The 18,211-nt window shown below is 33.7% G+C and overlaps 1 protein-coding gene across 14 annotated transcripts in view; it reads left to right on the forward strand.

Moving 5' to 3' along the window:
* The window catches only part of LOC122518409 (inositol 1,4,5-trisphosphate receptor), a 28,660-nt gene that overhangs the window by 732 nt on the left and 9,717 nt on the right, over positions 1-18,211 (forward strand). For 11 of the 14 annotated variants that reach the window (XM_043637325.1, XM_043637320.1, XM_043637329.1 and 8 more), the window contains exons 2-23: positions 5,239-5,442; positions 10,582-10,652; positions 10,790-10,905; positions 11,010-11,096; positions 11,448-12,081; positions 12,161-12,372; positions 12,464-12,790; positions 12,871-13,017; positions 13,113-13,414; positions 13,494-13,608; positions 13,693-13,868; positions 13,973-14,128; positions 14,223-14,373; positions 14,488-14,635; positions 14,967-14,993; positions 15,227-15,572; positions 15,648-15,813; positions 15,908-16,127; positions 16,221-16,762; positions 16,838-16,953; positions 17,029-17,164; positions 17,251-17,508. In XM_043637325.1, coding sequence (XP_043493260.1) covers positions 5,345-5,442; positions 10,582-10,652; positions 10,790-10,905; positions 11,010-11,096; positions 11,448-12,081; positions 12,161-12,372; positions 12,464-12,790; positions 12,871-13,017; positions 13,113-13,414; positions 13,494-13,608; positions 13,693-13,868; positions 13,973-14,128; positions 14,223-14,373; positions 14,488-14,635; positions 14,967-14,993; positions 15,227-15,572; positions 15,648-15,813; positions 15,908-16,127; positions 16,221-16,762; positions 16,838-16,953; positions 17,029-17,164; positions 17,251-17,508 — 4,551 coding nt within the window. In that variant the 5' untranslated portion in view covers positions 5,239-5,344. The remainder of the gene's footprint in view (positions 1-5,238; positions 5,443-10,581; positions 10,653-10,789; positions 10,906-11,009; positions 11,097-11,447; positions 12,082-12,160; positions 12,373-12,463; positions 12,791-12,870; positions 13,018-13,112; positions 13,415-13,493; positions 13,609-13,692; positions 13,869-13,972; positions 14,129-14,222; positions 14,374-14,487; positions 14,636-14,966; positions 14,994-15,226; positions 15,573-15,647; positions 15,814-15,907; positions 16,128-16,220; positions 16,763-16,837; positions 16,954-17,028; positions 17,165-17,250; positions 17,509-18,211) is intronic. The other 3 variants (XM_043637322.1, XM_043637333.1, XM_043637334.1) reach the window with 1 other exon arrangement.

Consider the following 18,211-nt stretch of genomic DNA (forward strand, 5'->3'; position numbering starts at 1 on the left):
ACGATAACTTTTACTTTAAAACTTCGAATAAAAGAAAGTTTCTTTCTTTCTCGTCGGATACTATAGTTTCGTAAGACACGTAATTCGTCAAAAAGGCGGGTTTTCCTATTTGGAACGTATGCTAACAAATTTCGAACGAGTTCGCGAACATTAATGCGCGTGCTTTTATTTTTTCTTCTTCTTTCTTTACATGCACACGCTATGTAAGTAAGTAAGTAAGTGAGTACGTGCAGAGCATATACATGTATAAAGAAAAAAGAGAAAGAGAAAGAGAGAGAGAGAGTGAGTATAGCAATATCGTCTTTACGGTTGTGTCGTCGCTGTCATCGTAGTGTCGTCGTCACCATCGTCGAGTTCACTCGAATGGACTCGTTCTTGACGAGGGTCAAGTGAATCTACAGCTGTTTAACCCTTTCTTCCTAAAATTCGCCCAAAGAGAATCTACTTATTCTAAAAATAGATATTTTATTTGTGAACCGGATTTGAGTCTCCTTGTATTCTACGAATTTAAAATTTTCTAGTTCGCTGTATACATTAAAAGAAGAAATCGAGAGAGAGAGAGAGAGAGTGAAGAACTCTTTCTCTTTTCTTCTCTCATATACAGGGTCATCTGTTTATTTAGATATTACTTTACAGGTATAACAAGGGAAGCAACAAATTTATTATTAGCCTCTCAACGATTTCTTCTTAGATTAGTGTCACTATATCTCCGTTAATTTTACAAAGTCATTGAAAGATGATATTTAGTATAGCTACTGCAGGAACGGGAATGTAAGTTGAACGATTAGATGACTCTTTTCGAGAAAATAAATTTTTATGTCAAGAGAAATCAACGAAAGATTGTAAATTCTATTTCTTCCTCTACTTCTACTTTTTATTATCAAGGACAATGAATCAAATAAGAAATAGATGCTCGCATCTTGCTTATCTTGGAAGAGAAAAAGATGCGCGCACGTGTTCTACGTGTCTTCTCAGCATTTCTTAAACGACGATCCCTTTAAATCGCTGCATATCAAAGCCGACGATTCGTGTGATCGACGATGAAGCTTCTTTCGAGTTCGCCTTGAATAGAGCAGAATCGTCTTAAAAACGAAAGAGAGAGAGAGAGAGAGAGAGAAAGAAAAACGTAAGGAACCTGTTACGCGTCGTACCGCGTGTGCCAAGCATTAGCCAGCTGTATTTGAACTTACGAATCGGATGCCATTGTTATTCTCGCAAGTGAACGTTCAACAAATTATGTTCGATAAAAAGTTGTCTTTATTTTAAATTACCACTCATAAGCAAGTAGTTAGGCGCACACACACACACACACACACACACACACACACATATATGTATATTTTATGATATATTTTATAATATGAAAGATAATATTTATTTTATAATAATTTTGATGCATAATATCGATAAGAGAAGATTCGGGACGTGTATTTACTTAAAATATCTATGTTTAGAATCTATGTTTAGAAACGGACCTTCCAGGATGCGACACGTTTTACGTATCATACCTTGATTACCTAGTTTGCCCTTATTTAGCGTTCTGTATCGTTTAGCATTAACGACTATAATGGAACTAACCAGCGGTTGCGGTATTGGTATTGCGTTTAACGTTATTCCACGTGTGCGCTCTTGTCTCCTAGCACAGTTGGTTACAACACGCTATTCCTACTGTATCTTTTTGAAAACTGGTATGGTAATAACTGACTCGTTTGCTGATACCGGCAAACGCATTGTATCGATAGTTCTTCTCTCTGTAAGTTCTTCGAAAGTTTTATTACGTAACTGAGGAAGCAAGAACGAGAAAGAAAGAAAGAAAGATAGAAGAAAATGATTGTTCGATGATACGCACGTATATGTATTATTTATTTTTCTATTTAATTTTATCACATTAGAATTATTCGAAGGGAGTAGCAGGTTGCGCGGAGATTAGATAGAAAAATAAAAAATGATATATATAGAAGAAACGTGTTCCCGCAAAGCATGTATATTTTTCCTACGCGAAAGTAGATATAACGTAGATGTAACGTAGTCGTTTAGTAACCCACTTTATTTCGTTGTAAAACGGATATAACGCTTTATAGACCATCCCAAGCCGGCATACGATCGAACCCGGTAAAGCGAATGGGTTATTGACATCGCACACAGGAGGAACGACGTTGCTTCGTAGTTTTATATTATTTTCTTTCGTCTTTATAGATTTAGATAGTAAGGTGTAAACGTAAGTGCATCTCATTTCATTATTTTTCGCAGTGATCGACTGCTGATCGATCGACCGCTCGTCAAAATTTGAAAACTCGACTAAACGTTACTGCAAAAGTTAAAGTTCGATTGCTTTTCGAGAGGAGGAAACGATATTGTTTCGTAATAATCAACCTCGCGTGCTTTTCTTCATTTTATTTTGCATTCGTAAGTCTTCGTAGATTTAGATACGTGTAGGCGTAAGTGCATCATTTCATTATTTTTTGCAACGATTGAACGGTCAATTCGAAACTTTCAAGACTCGACTAAAAGTTATTGCCAAAGTTTAAATCTGATTGGGTTCTTGTGATACCGATTTCCTCTCTCTCTCTCTCTTTCTCTCTTTTTCTTTCTTTCTGGCAAGATACGCAACGTCTTGGAAAATTATGGATGTTATTCTTACGGCGCGGTGCGCCATTGAAGATAGCCGTTCTTCGTCCATAAATTAAAAGGTGACGTTTGCCTTGGTGCATTAAGTTTTATCAAGGACGATTTCTCTCTCTCTCTCTCTTTCCTTTTCTTTCACTATTGCTTTAACATTTATTCTCATATTTCGGAACGAGATTCGGGAAAGAATCGCGCGAAAATATCGCAAACTATCGATGCGAGTAATAGGTGGAAATCCTTGGAAAAAACGAAACGTTTCATAGTCTGTAACGTAAATCTCACCAGTGGTCGCACGATTCATGAAAACTCGATACTGTCTTTTATGAAACTCGAGCCATCTCGTTGTTCCTTAGATCTGCTAAAAAGAGCCTAAGCGTGCTAGCTTAGAGCGTCTTAGAAAAATTTCATTTCTAACCATATCGCGTAATTAGTATAATTTGTTGTTGTTTTTTAATCTTATCATTTTATTAGACAAATGTTTTTAGCAGTAACATTATTTGCAATTGCGTGTAACCACGATACCGTGGTCGTCGTTATTATGCGATCCTCGTAGATGCCCCCAACGTTGACAATTTTCAACGATAGGATTGCAAGTAAATATTCTCATCTCTGGTATGTACATCGATGCACATCGGTGCATTTCCATTAAACGATATTGGCGGCCAATTGATTGTTACTCTCGATCGACCCCACTGTCGACGATAACAAAGAAGAAACATGCACATGGAACATCTGTCAGCTTGCTTTTCTCTCTCTCTCTCTTCACATTCTAATAACGTCTTAACGCATTTATTACGGATAGTATGCTTTAAGCATGCGAAGCACAATATCTATGCGAATGTTTACGTATATACGAGCTTATTCACTTGTATGCACACGTATATTTTGTTTACGCATGTTTGTATACGTGTATGTATCTATGTATGTATATATGCGATTATGTATACAAGGCGAGAATTATATCTCGTTACATTTAATCAAGGAAGTCGAAATATGTGTAGGATAAATGTTTCACGATAGTAGAAGCCACGAATCGATCGTTACATAGCATTGAAAATCTTTTACGCAGAACGAATAAGATGTTTACCGAATAACCCTTTCGTCAAATTTATATTTCGATATATGTTTTAGATTTGTTTTATATATATATATTTCAAGTATTTTCTTCTAATATTTTCTTATAAATCAAGAAAGGTAATTTAAATATAAAACGTATCGTTATTATACGTGGAAACTATTAATTAACGCTACGACATCGAGCATCAAACTTTATCACGTGCTTAACATTTCCCCCCCCGTCTTTTAATCACGTGTACTATGGCTCAAGTCATTCATTATGCAATATGTACATACTTTATATGCGTAAAGCGTGAATTGCGTGCAATAAGAAAGCGTTTCTTCGAATTCGATCATTTCGAAATTTTTCTATCAAAGACTATAGTCTTGTGATATCGTATCAAAATCTTTTTTACGCTTTGATAACGCACGTTAATTGAACTCGTTAAGTATAAATTTCATTGACTGTTCTCGACGATCACACATTCATTTTAAATCCGTCCTCTGTTACGGCCATCTCTCGTTCATAATTTAATCGTTTCTCTCTCTTTCTCTCTCTCTCTCTCTCTCTCTCATTCTTTTTACGTTCATTTCCTCACTCTATCTCTATCTCTATTTCCATCTCTATTTCCATCTCTATTTCCATCACTTCGTTCAAATGGATTCGTATATACGCAAAGTGGTCGGTCTTTAAGATGCATTAGAAAGACATTACGAAATCATCAGCGTTGAAAAAACTCTATCATGAATACGATGAACTTTTGTTGGCATCGGAAATATGAAAAAGAGAGAGAGAAAATGAGAGAGCAAGTAAAATTGTTTTGCGAAATAGTATTACGCGAAATAGGTTACCAAAGATAGAATTCGAAGCGAGCTCGAACGTTTAGTTACGTAAAAGGAAAAAAATGTGATTTCTGAAAAAGATTAAAAATTATTAGGATAAAATGAGAATGCAAATACGTGAGATGTATCGAATAAATTTTTGGCAGGTCGTTAAAATAAAAAATATCATGCGTGCACTTTAATTTCGATTATAAACAATGATGGAATCATAAAGTAAAACAAAAGGATGGTAAGAAAGTAACCTTGACAAATGGTAATGGTAATTTTTTAGCATTATTGCGAGCATGTAAGTTAAGGTTAAGGGTCAGATAAATTCAAAGGTGACCTCGTTGCGGTCTATTTGGTCGGTTGGCCAGTTGCTCGACCGGTCGTTTGCGTCCGATAAGCCATTCTTAAAATCACTTAATCTTCGATGTTTTTCGTTCCATTATTATCGTATATGTATAATTTAGACGAAAACATAAATAACGCTGGTGAAACTTTATTTATTTTCTGGGAAGAGAACAAAAATGAACAAGTGGATAAAATAGTCGGGGAATAATTTGACGGGGTAAAAAGATTCATAAACTGTAGGAATTTGTAAGTCCTATTTATCCTATTAAATCCTAATTTGATCGCATCCGCTAATCATTGATTTTATAATTTTGGATATTTGAAAATATTTTCGTGGTATCGTCTCGTATCGTTAATAATTTAGTTCGTTTGTTTTCTTAGGTGTCACCATGACTAATTGGATTGGCTAAAAAGTGCAGCGATCGAAGGCGTCTTCCTCCGATTTGAAAGTATCGGGAAACTCGAAGGAAAAGCGGTGGTTGGTGCAATGGGCGAAATTCTCGGTTCGGCGAGTTTCCTTCACCTCGGCGATATCGTCAGTCTCTACGCCGAGGGAAGTGTTTCAGGTTTTCTTTCCACACTGGGGTAAGTGGATTGTATTGGCGATAGTTTTCAAAGGATTACCGGGTATATACGATTTGTTGCTCGAATGCACCACATTATTTTGTTCATCTTTCTTCTCGATCGATCGGAAGGAGGAAGCCGTAACCCGTTCACTCGTCGACCGTGAATTTTATACTCGATTATTATTATTATTCTTTTTATTCTTTTTTACACGCATTATTTCGCTCTTGAAACTTATCTCAAATTTTATATACCATATATTTTTTTCTTTCTTTTTATGCACACACTTATCGGAATCGTCGAGAAAAAAAAGGAACTAACAGATAACACCTAATAATCCTAATCCGTTCGTATTCGCTAGCTTAGATATTTAGTCAACTCGGTTATTTGCATTTGCGTTTAAGTTTGCGTTTAATTTAAACTGGCTAGAAAAAAAAGATTGCTTTTTCGTTCGTAAAACCAACTTGTTTCTATTTTTTGAACATTTTTCAAGTCCGCGGAGTAAAATCTTTGCGACAGAGTCGTCTGATTATAAATTTATGATGTTTGGAAAAAGAAAATATTTGAACGTGCACACGCGCGCGCGTTTGTACACGTATACGTAAATAGTTTGCTCTCCGTCCTCCGTTTTAATCTTTTACGGTGGTAATTTGAATGCTAGCCTATCGTCGTTGAAATATTCGTTTTTCCTTTAAAACGACGAAATTGCGAAATAAATGATAGTTACGGATATAGTTTCATTCTAACGAGCAATATAAAATAATTGTAATATTTACGACTTATGACTAATTGTAAAAGTGAATCGTCGGTGATCGTTTAGATACGATTACAAAATTATACGAACGCGAAGATTTCGTTGATATATTTTTGATCGTACGCGTGTCGTAAAGTTTCACATTTAATTAGATAAATAAGTAAATTAATTGCGTATCGCGTTTTTAAATAAATAACTCGAGCAGTAGCGATTGAAACATCGGTAGGTTGAATGTAAAAGAATTAAAAGTAATTACGATTTAGCTTGGATTCGTTAATTTGACATAATTCACGATGGAATTTTACTCGGTCATACCAAATTAATCGGATTCATTGAGGCGCGTATGTCGATACATCGTTTGTACATCATAGCGATCTACCGTTTAAATTAACGAACATTACGATCTCCATTAATCTTAACGATCGATCGATTAGTTTGAAATTGTTTAAAAAACGGGTCAATATCTTAAAATATTTCTTTAGTTTTACTCGGCCGACGATAAAATAAACACGGCCAGGGGAAATATACTCGTTATTTATTTTTATTTGTATATTTATCACTTCTCTCGTAATATTTCTTTTTCTGTTTCGGTGTGAAATTCATGAGCACGCGGTGAACGCGAGCTTTTTCGTATATATAAGAGCACGTATTTTTACATTGAAAGAATATTGCGACGCGTAACAGGGGAACCTTCTTTTACAACGACCATCTATTATCCATACTATTTATTATATACACATTGTACATTATATATAAATCATGCGAGAAGATGAACGGAGGCGGCATAAAGATAGGATGTCGATAACGGGGAGTGGCAATAAAGCGATCTCTTTGTAATCAACTCGTTCCCATACTATGCTCGATTACAAAGTATTAACGAGAATACTTTAAGTTGAAGGAAAATATGAGGAGGATAATGTGAGCTATATTGTAGAGCTATAAACTGTCCTAGTCTAAATATTTTTCTTTTCTATCGATCCTTATAGAGATTATTATATCACGTTTGTTACATCAACTAAAATGTTACATTTAAATATGAATTGTTTGTTGAGAAAGTGGAAGAAAATTGTAGTAGGGATGCAACGTTCGTTTTTATTGTCGCGCGAACACTTTTCTCAGGGATTATTTGCGAATGGTTCGTTTGCGAGGATATATGTATTGGTGCTTTAAGAAAATAGGTCAGGTACACTTTGCTCACTTCGGTAGCATTCATCGGCATGAATGGGTTCTTAAATAAGATCTTAGCGATCGGATCGCAAATCTCGTTTGTGTTCAATGGCTCGTTCATATGATACAATCAAGATTTTCCTTTTCTAGTTATATAGTTATAATACTTACGAAATTTGCTTTTATCTCCGAGTGAAACTCGAAGAATTTTTCTAGCTCGGAACGAAGTACAGTAAGACCTCTTTTTGTGCGGTCCTTTTTTATACGATTTTATTTTTGTGCGATTTGTTTTGTGCGATTTTATTTTTGTGCGATTTGTTTTGTGCGATTTATTTTTATGCGGTATCTAAATCTCAGCAGCGTTGCTACCAGTTTTATGTTTTCTTTCAATGTACATATACATGTGTGGACGAACTGATTACATGGTCTCCTTGACGACGATGTATCCGGACTTCGCGACGCTGTTCATCTGATTTAAACAATCTCCTAACAATTATTTCATTTGATTGAAAGCATTTTCACATCTATATTTCGCAAATAATTGATGTATTTTCTAAGTGCGACTTTTTTTATGCGGTCCCTATCCACCGCACAAAAAAAGGTTTTACTGTATATCGTACAAAGTTGTTTATAATATGTAAGTATTTATAAAATTACCGAATATTTTTTTGTACGATTTCTTTTATGCGGTCCCTATCCACCGCACAAAAAGAGGTTTTACTGTATATATTTTCCAAATAGTTGAAAGTATAATTAAAACTTATATCTTTTGCGAGTAAAGTAGAAAAATATCGAATCGTTCTATTGTGTTCGAATAAACGAATTTCCGTTAAGAAATTCATTGTAAAAGATTAAATATCGAACAAGACGTCTTTTCATTCCGTTTAATTACGACGGTTGGACTTTCATCCATGATTGCATAATATATATATAGATCATACGATTATTACTTGTAGGTTGTCAATAGCAATATGTAAGTTCGGCGCGCACTAATTTGGCACAGCTGAATAGGACATAATTAATGTCAGCAGGTGAATACTAGGTTACGCTCGAAATTGGAGATTGTCAGATATTCCAATATCTCCATCGTCTATATATGTTGCTACACTGGTAATTAGATATTATTTTGTACGAATCGAAAACACTCGTTCTCCGTGTTTTATTCTTTCAATATCGTAACGTTGGAATACGATCATTCAATAAAAATCAAACGAATAAATTCTAATAATTATGCGTTACGATCTTGTCGGAAGAAAATTCGTAAGATCGCATCTAAATATTTATTCATTTTTGTCCAAATTTATTGAAATATCATTTCGAAGTACGAAACATAGAACATTTTTGAAAGAAAATTATTCGCGTTGGTCTCGGATGTTCGTCGTCATTAACGAAGGGATTCATTTGCGGTTTTATTCTCGCAAGAGTTCGTCTTCCGCTCTATTTCCGGTGCCTTAACACCAGGCACAACATCGCCGATGATAATCCTCTGTAATCGCACCAGCATCAGCCTGTTCTTACACATATTCTATCTATGTATATTTATCTATATACCTATGTATAAATATGTAGTTGCATCCTCGTCATACCTATCTAATACGACACGTTGCCAGAAATAACAATATATCGGTTTTTGCTCGCGTCGCCCTTTTACTTCGATATCCGATCTTCTCTTATCTCTTTCTCTCTCTCTCTCTCTCTCTCTTTCACCATGCAATGTCGTTTCGCGTTATTTCATTGTATTTACATATTTTTGCGATGGAAAAATAAATAAAAAAGAAAGAAAAGAAAAATAACCAATATAGCAAACCATCGACTTATTCTATTATATAAAATTGACGACCTATTAATTCTTTTTTGTTTTTTTTTTTTGATAGAATTTATCTGAACCATTTGTTCACTTGTACAACCGGAAGAGGAAGTTTCTCTCTCTGATATAATTGAAACGTTGCGCGGACGCGTGTAATCATTAATAATATTATTCGTTGCTTTTGTTTAGGTTTTATTGTTAGATAAAGATGCTGCTTTTTCGGGATTGACTTTTTTTTTTCTTTTTTCTTCCTTTCCATCTTCCGTTGGCATTTATTAAAGCGTTAAAAATTGTAAATCCATCGTATTAATTTACGGAGATTGGATAAACGATATAAATAGAATTTTTATCAAGCATCATTTTTTTTTCTTCTTTTCCTTCCTTCCTTTTTTTTCTGGGGGAATATAGAAAATAATGTGAAAAGCTCATTGCGATAAGTAGTCGTTGGGTTTATATTATATTGGAAACGTCATCATATACAGATTCAACCTTTGAAAAAGGAGTTAGGTATAGAGTGAGAAGCCTAAACGCAATCTTGTTAGTAAACCAGGTGAAGCTTATATTCTCTCGTCGAGCGTCAACAAACAATATGTTTACGGATGGTTATTGTGTTCCAAGAAAATACCATACATATATATATATCTTGTTTTACTGCGTATATTCTCGGCTACCGGTGTCTAATGCAGCGTTAAATAAAAAAGAATCGATTTAAATTAAAGGGAAGAAGAAAATGTGCGGCTGGATTTTAATATATGATTTATTTTTCCTCCCCACTTCCTATTCATAAAAATTCTCATTTAAATTTGTTTTATTTTAGTGTCGTTTCGGGTTTAACGTAGACGACGCGTAAGCGCGTTAATTGGTTTATTACCTCGATGTTTGCGGTATCGTAGTCCAACAGCGACGAAGCGATGATTCAATTTACACCTTCGTTTGATTAATAGATCCACCCGTTTATAACTACATTCAGTTATCCTAAATGATCGCCCATTGGAAAATATTGTATATTATTTATTAATTATTATGTAATAATTCGACGCGTACGACTCGTAATCGTGTTTTATTAATGTCACATTATAGAAAATAGAATCGAATTGTTTCTTTCCGGAGTAATAAAACGTTTCGATCGATATTGCTAAATTACGCGAAAAATAATTTTGTATATTTATTTTATTTATACGAATAGTTTCTATCTCGCGTTTACAACAGACAGGTATATAAGTTCGTATCATTTCTCGCGTGGCTTTAAAGCCCGGGGAGAGAGAGATGTAGCCTTTCCAAATATTGATCCACAGGATGGTTTCATTCCATCTGGACCAGACTTTATCCAACGACAATTTTACTTTGACACCTTATGATATTTCAAGAGCGGATTCTATTAATCCTCTATCGTATATATCAACGTTGTTTTATTCATTTGTTTGTATTTCAGATTAGTAGACGACAGATGCGTGGTATGTCCCGAAGCCGGAGATTTGACGAATCCACCGAAAAAATTCAGAGGTGATTTATTCCGAAAAAAGAAAAAAGAAAAATTCAAAAGAAATTCTTCTATTATTTTATTCTTTTCGTATAGAAAATAACAGGACGTGTGTTTAATTTCAATGAATATTTTCTATGTTTGTTTTTTTATCTTTTAGACTGCCTTTTCAAAATATGTCCTATGAATCGTTACTCCGCTCAAAAACAATTTTGGAAAGCGGCAAAACAAAGTGGCAGCTCGGGTACAGACGCTGGATTATTAAAAAGACTTCACGTGAGTCGCGTGTTGTTTACATTTGTTTGAATAATAATCCTGAGACGAGAAAAAAAAGAAAAATGTAAGAAATAACGTGTAACACTTTTATTATTGATTTTCAGCATGCAGCAGAAATCGAAAAAAAGCAAAATGATACCGAGAATAAGAAATTGTTGGGTTCCGTCGTTTCCTATGGCAACGTAGTTCAGGTAAAAATGTTATATTCTTGAAATATTTTGTTCCCTCCAAAATAATATATCTCTCTTTTACTTGTCACTCGACGAGTACAGTGTAATTTTCGTCTCTGGTTCGGACGGCGAAGACCGCACAGATACCATTAGCAGATTAATTTAATTAGCATTGTACGATAAAGCAAGGAGGGTACTCTCAAATGCATCGAAGAGATTTTATTAAATTTCATCTGATGGAAATGTAACGTGTCGCTATCACGAGTCAACCTTCCCCATATGCGTGCTAAGAAAATTTGTCCAATTTTCCCTTCCAAAGGGAAATCGATCGAACGTCGAATGTTCGCTAAGATGTGATATTTTTGTTTGCAGCTGTTACATTTGAAGTCGAATAAATTTTTGACGGTTAACAAGAGATTGCCGGCGTTACTCGAGAAAAATGCAATGAGGGTTTATCTCGATGCGAATGGAAACGAGGGTTCTTGGCTTTACATAATGCCATTTTATAAATTGCGAAGCGACGGTGACAGCGTGGTAGTTGGCGACAAGGTGATACTGGAACCAGTGAATGCAGGTCGACAAGGATTACACGTAGCAGCCAATTACGAGCTTAGCGATAATCCTGGATGCAAAGAAGTGAACGTCGTTAATTCGTCGACGTCTTGGAAAGTTACTCTGTTCATGGAGCACAGGGAGAATCAAGAAGAGATACTCAAGGGCGGAGATGTCGTCAGATTGTTTCACGCCGAGCAAGAAAAATTTTTAACGATGGACGAATACAAAAAGAAGCAACACGTTTTTCTAAGGACCACTGGCAGGACGAGTGCGACCGCTGCTACTAGTAGCAAGGCTTTATGGGAAGTGGAAGTCGTGCAACACGATCCTTGCAGGGGTGGAGCAGGACACTGGAATTCTTTATTCAGATTTAAGCATTTAGCGACGGGTCAATATCTTGCCGCTGAGGTAGACTCGGACGAGCTTTATGAAACTAATAATAGCAAGCCTGGTAAGAGACATACGCATTGAATGAAGAAAATCAACTAAATATTCTATAAGATATTATTCATCGTGTTCTTTCCCAATAGATCCTATTGGTAAAATTTATAGACTGGTCTCAGTACCGCACAGCAACGAGATTAGTTCTCTATTCGAATTAGATCCGACAACATTAACGAGGGGCGATAGTTTAGTACCTCAATCTTCCTTCGTTAGGTTACACCATATATGTACAAATACGTGGGTTCACTCGACTAGCGTACCGATCGACAAAGATGACGAAAAACCCGTAATGTCAAAGGTATCGGCGCATCGCACATATATGATCAATCATTTTTTACTTAATACTTATAAGTTATATACTTATAACTAACGTTCCTTATATTTTCAAGGTGGGTTGCGCGTTGAACAAAGAAGACAAAGAGGCTTTCGCATTGAGATCTGTATCGCCAGTCGAGGTACGAGATTTAGATTTTGCAAACGATGCCTGCAAAGTTTTGGCATCTATAAACTGTAAATTGGAGAAGGGTACGATTTCCCACAATGAGCGGAGGGCCGTAACTAGTTTATTGCAAGACATAGTTTATTTTATTGCGGGATTAGAAAATGAACAAAATAAATCCGAGGCGTTGGAATTAATCGTAACGAATGCTGTCAGGGATCGACAAAAGTTACTCCGGGAACAATATATTTTGGGTCAATTATTTAAGATACTTCAGGTATTGTAATATTATCATAATATTTAATGAAATGTTTTTTGCGCGTATGGCTGTATGGCGCTAAGAAATAAGAATTTCAGGCACCGTTTTTAGAGTCGGCCGAGGGTGAGGGACCATTTCTTAGAATAGAAGAACTTAACGATCCGAGACATGCACCGTACAAATATATGTTTCGATTATGTTATCGTATACTTAGACTGTCGCAACAAGATTATAGAAAAAATCAGGTAATTGGGAAAATAAATTTGAACATTTCTTTATTTTCTTATTCCAATATTTATAATACTTTTCTAAAACTCTCGATTATCCCTTTTGATCGTAGGAATATATTGCCAAACATTTTGCTTTTATGCAAAAACAAATTGGATACGATATTTTAGCGGAGGATACGATTACAGCACTTTTACACAATAATCGTAAATTATTAGAGAAACATATTACTGCTGCTGAGATCGAGACGTTCGTAGGTCTTGTAAGAAAAAATATGCACACATGGGAATCCAGATTTTTAGATTATTTATCAGATTTATGTATTTCCAATAAAAAAGCAATAGCCGTAACTCAGGAATTGATATGTAAAAGTGTATTAAGTGAAAAAAATAAGGATATTCTGCTAGAGACCAGGCAAGAAATTATTTATGTGATACGTTTATGATGCTATTTTAGTGATAATACACATATTTTCAATAGAATTTTTATATAGGATGATGAAAGTTAAAACCGAAATGAAATTGGTTGATCAAAAGCAAGATAATGACGAATCGCAAATAATCGTTAAAGAAAAAGATGAAGTTTATCTTTTCTGGAACAATGCAACGGTTGGTAGCGTGTTATAATATATAGTGTCTATAATATATATATATATATAAATAATATTATTCATATATTCATTTTAATTACAGAAATCAAAGTCTTTATGCGAGTTGTCGAAAAACGCAAAGATGGGAAATTTATTGGCTCCGGCAATTTTGGATTATTACAGACATCAATTAAACTTGTTTAGCAACATGTGTCTTAACAGGCAATATTTAGCACTTAACAATTTGTCACCCCACTTGGACATAGATCTTATACTTAAGTAGGTTCATATATATTCGCATCTCTTTCTTATTATAATTATTTCATAAAATTACGTAGAATTATAAATTCGTATTTGTGAAACTTGTTTTCTTCTTTTTTTAGATGTATGGAAGATGAAACCGTACCATACGAATTACGGGCTTCGTTCTGCCGACTTATGTTACATCTTCACGTGGATCGAGATCCGCAAGAACAAGTGACACCGGTCAAATATGCACGTCTTTGGTCCGAAATTCCATTAAAAATGAGCATTAACGAGTACGTGATAACAAATTAAAAAAGATATCACATTTGTTTGAATTTTATCTTACGCGCGTTTTTCTTTTTATCCATTAATTCTAAAATATTTCAGTTACGATACAAATAAAATGCCTGACGAAAATAAAGAGGCTGTTCGCGTTAAATTTAGTTCGACTATAAAGTTTGTGGAAGATTATCTCTGCAATGTTGTCGCAAAGATGTGGTCTTTTGCAGATCAGGAACAAAATAAGCTTACGTTTGAGGTATTCATTAATTCAATTCAATTTATAATATCGCACAATTTTGTATAAAATAAAACAAATTATTGAATATATTATTAGTACGCGTGTAATGAATTAAGTGTCTTTCTTTTGCAGGTGGTTAAATTAGCACGCGATTTAATTTATTTTGGATTCTATAGTTTTAATGATTTGTTGAGATTAACTAAAACGTTGTTAAGTATCTTGGACTGTGTTTCTGAAAATGATTTCATTGATGGGAAAATACCAACCGGAGAAATTGATTGTAAGTTTAATCATATTTTATAAATTATATTATTGTAATGTATATAAGTTAGTGTACAATTTATATGAGATTAGCATTCCCATTTGATAATTTGGATCAATCATTATTATTACTCCTACATTATTTCGTAGTATTTTTTATATTATTTGCATGATTGTAAATTTTGTGATTTAAATGGAATTTCACGATAGACTTTTGTCGATAATTAATATTTCAAAAAATCTATTTAATAGAATACAATTGTGTGTAGTTTCCTTTTAATTTTCCTATCGTTTGTGTAATCTCCAATAATATATGTAACTAACTACCTGATTTTCTGGATATTTCTTAGCTGAGTCTATGGATTCTGAAGAGGCAGGTAATATTCTATTAGGTCCTATTAAAGTAATAATTAATATGTACATATGTTTATATTAGTAGATGACACATAGTTCGTTGATATATTCGTCCATTATGTTTATACGTGTCTTATTATTATTTGTAATGTGTTAATCGTGCTTACTGTAAAATCAAATAAAATGAATTAATCAGTAATTTATATAACAAACGTGCTAAGCATATATTAAATAACGTTACTGTGTATTTTAATAGCCGAAGGAGGAGTTCTCCGATGTATTGGCGATATGGGTGCTGTGATGACGAGTTTAACTTTAGGACCAGCTGGACAAGTATTGGCTGGAAGTACATCTCCAAGGCCAAAGACTACTTCGAAAAAAGAATATCCTTTGGTGATGGACACTAAATTAAAAATAATTGAAATCCTTCAATTTATCCTCGACGTTAGATTGGATTATAGAATTTCTTGTTTGTTAAGCATTTTCAAACAAGAATTCGATGAGACTGAAAAAGCTTCGGGTCAAGACTTGAGTCAACTTTGTCAAAAAACTATCGATTTGGAATCGATTGGAACGCAAGCCGAAGGAATCTTTGGTAGCAGGTACTTCAATAATATTTTTTGATTATACGATAAAACTAATATATAATAATGACTACGAAAAAATATGTTATTTAGCGAAGAATGTGCGGCATTGGATTTAGATGGTCTAGGTGGTAGAACATTTTTACGTGTTTTACTTCACCTGGCAATGCACGATTATCCACCTTTAGTTTCTGGAGCATTGCATTTATTATTTAGACATTTTAGTCAAAGGCAAGAAGTACTGCAAGCATTTAAACAGGTTTGACATTTCAATTTAAACAAGAAATAATTTATAATTAGACATTAAATAAATGAAAATCGGTGTATAAAATCGGTGCTTTCAATTTCGTCAGGTTCAACTTTTAGTCTCGGATAGTGACGTTGAATCGTATAAGCAAATTAAAGCAGATTTAGATGTTTTACGTCAATCGGTGGAAAAATCAGAACTTTGGGTTTACAAGTCGAAAGCTACGGAAGAGCACGGAAACAAAAAGAAAAAAAGCAAAGAAGACGAAGAGGATTCTTCAACGCCTCGTAAAGCACCACCGCAGTTGTCTACGTCGGATAAAAAAGGTTTCTGTTGAAAAATATTGTTTTTAAGTTAAAATCACGCGTTTTATATAGGTTTCAGTATTAAATTGAAACTGATGATACGCTGTGTTACAGGATCTGCGATTGATTTAGATATTGGTCCACCTTTAAGTTTGGATCAAACCGAGGAATATAAAAAAATACAACAAATATTAATACGAATGAACAAGCTCTGCATTCAAACGATACCGGGTGGACAAGTAAAACCGCGCAAACACGAGCAAAGACTTTTGCGTAACGTTGGAGTCCATACTGTTGTCTTAGATTTATTGCAAGTTCCTTACGATGATAAAGAAGATGTTAGAATGAATGAGCTGATGCGTTTGGCTCATGATTTTCTGCAAAACTTTTGTCTGGGCAATCAACAAAATCAAGTTCTATTACACAAACAATTAGATTTATTTTTAAATCCTGGTATTAGAGAAGCTCAAACAGTATGTAGTATATTTCAAGACAATTCGACACTTTGCAATGAAGTTAATGTAAAGGTGATTCAGCACTTTGTTCATTGCATAGAAACACACGGTAAACACGTGCAATATTTAAGATTCCTTCAAACTATCGTGAAAGCCGAAAACCAGTTTATCAGAAAATGTCAAGAAATGGTGATGCAAGAGGTGAATGACAAATTATTTATTTCAAAGCGTCCAAAAAACTTGTCGTCACATCGTAACGATTTTATTTTTTTTTAGCTCGTTCAAGCAGGAGAAGATGTTTTAGTTTTTTATAACGACAGAGCTTCGTTTAATCAATTCGTAGAAATGATGCGTTCGGAAAGACACAGAATGGACGAAAGTAGTCCACTCAAGTAATTATTAATATTTATTCTTTATTTATAATTCATTTCTAAATGTAAAGTAAAATAACATGTTTAACGTTTTAGATATCACGTTGAATTGGTGAAATTATTAGCTTGTTGTACCATGGGTAAAAATGTTAATACCGAGATCAAATGTCATAGTCTTTTACCCTTAGATGATATTGCTGCTATGGTATCGCATCCAGATTGTATACCTGAGGTAATAACAATTAATATATCGATATATTTATTATGTATAATTTTTTTTCTTTTTTATTATAATCATTAATATATTAATTACGATAGGTGAAGGAAGCTTACATCAATTTCCTTAACCATTGTTACATTGATACTGAAGTAGAGATGAAAGAAATTTATACATCCAATCATATGTGGTCCTTATTTGAAAAGTCCTTCATTGTAGACATGAACTTGATTGCAACATCTAAAAATGATCAACAAAATACAGATAATGCTTTGGAGAATTATGTGACGAGTTGTTTAATGAATATCATCACTACATTCTTTAGCAGTCCATTTTCTGATCAGAGTACAACTGTCCAGGTACTGTATTTTTATCTTTTATAGGAAAATCAATATATTTCTTATTATATTTTATTTGTTATTTCGTATATATTTTCATTGTTTATTCGGTTATATATATTTTTTAATAATTTTTTCGTATATATTGTAAAGTAAAATTTGTGGTGCCTATTTTTAAATATTTTTACAATCTGTTTTATACAGTAATATGTCAATTATTTCATGTTTAAATCATATTGGAGAAATTTTTGTGAGTAATTTATTATTATTTTTTTTTTTTCATAAATTCGTTTCGTTTAAATCAATATATATATATATATAAAGCACCAACAATATTTCTTCAAAATAATGGCACATTTTACTTATACTGTTATAATTAATTTGTTAATATAAACGTTTCCCTATGTTTTTCTTTTAAATTATATCAATTAAAATACTAAACAGCAAGAATGGCTTTGAAATTTAGTCATCTTCGCGTGAACAAATTAACTTTCTGGATATCTAATGAATTATGTAAATGCATGTGCTTATGACAACTCAAGATATTTGATACTAATTGAATTTGGTTAACAATCAACCAAGTATGATATATTGAAGTCGGTATAAAATATTAGAGATTAATTATATTATTACGAATTTTATCAATGTTATACTTTATAGAATTAGTATTCCAGCAGTTTCATTCTGTTACAGTAGTTTCAAGAATGTTGTATATCATATCACG

Source organism: Polistes fuscatus, unplaced genomic scaffold (genome assembly GCF_010416935.1).
Source record: "Polistes fuscatus isolate 324 unplaced genomic scaffold, CU_Pfus_HIC Scaffold24, whole genome shotgun sequence".
Taxonomy (NCBI): Eukaryota; Metazoa; Arthropoda; class Insecta; order Hymenoptera; family Vespidae; genus Polistes; species Polistes fuscatus.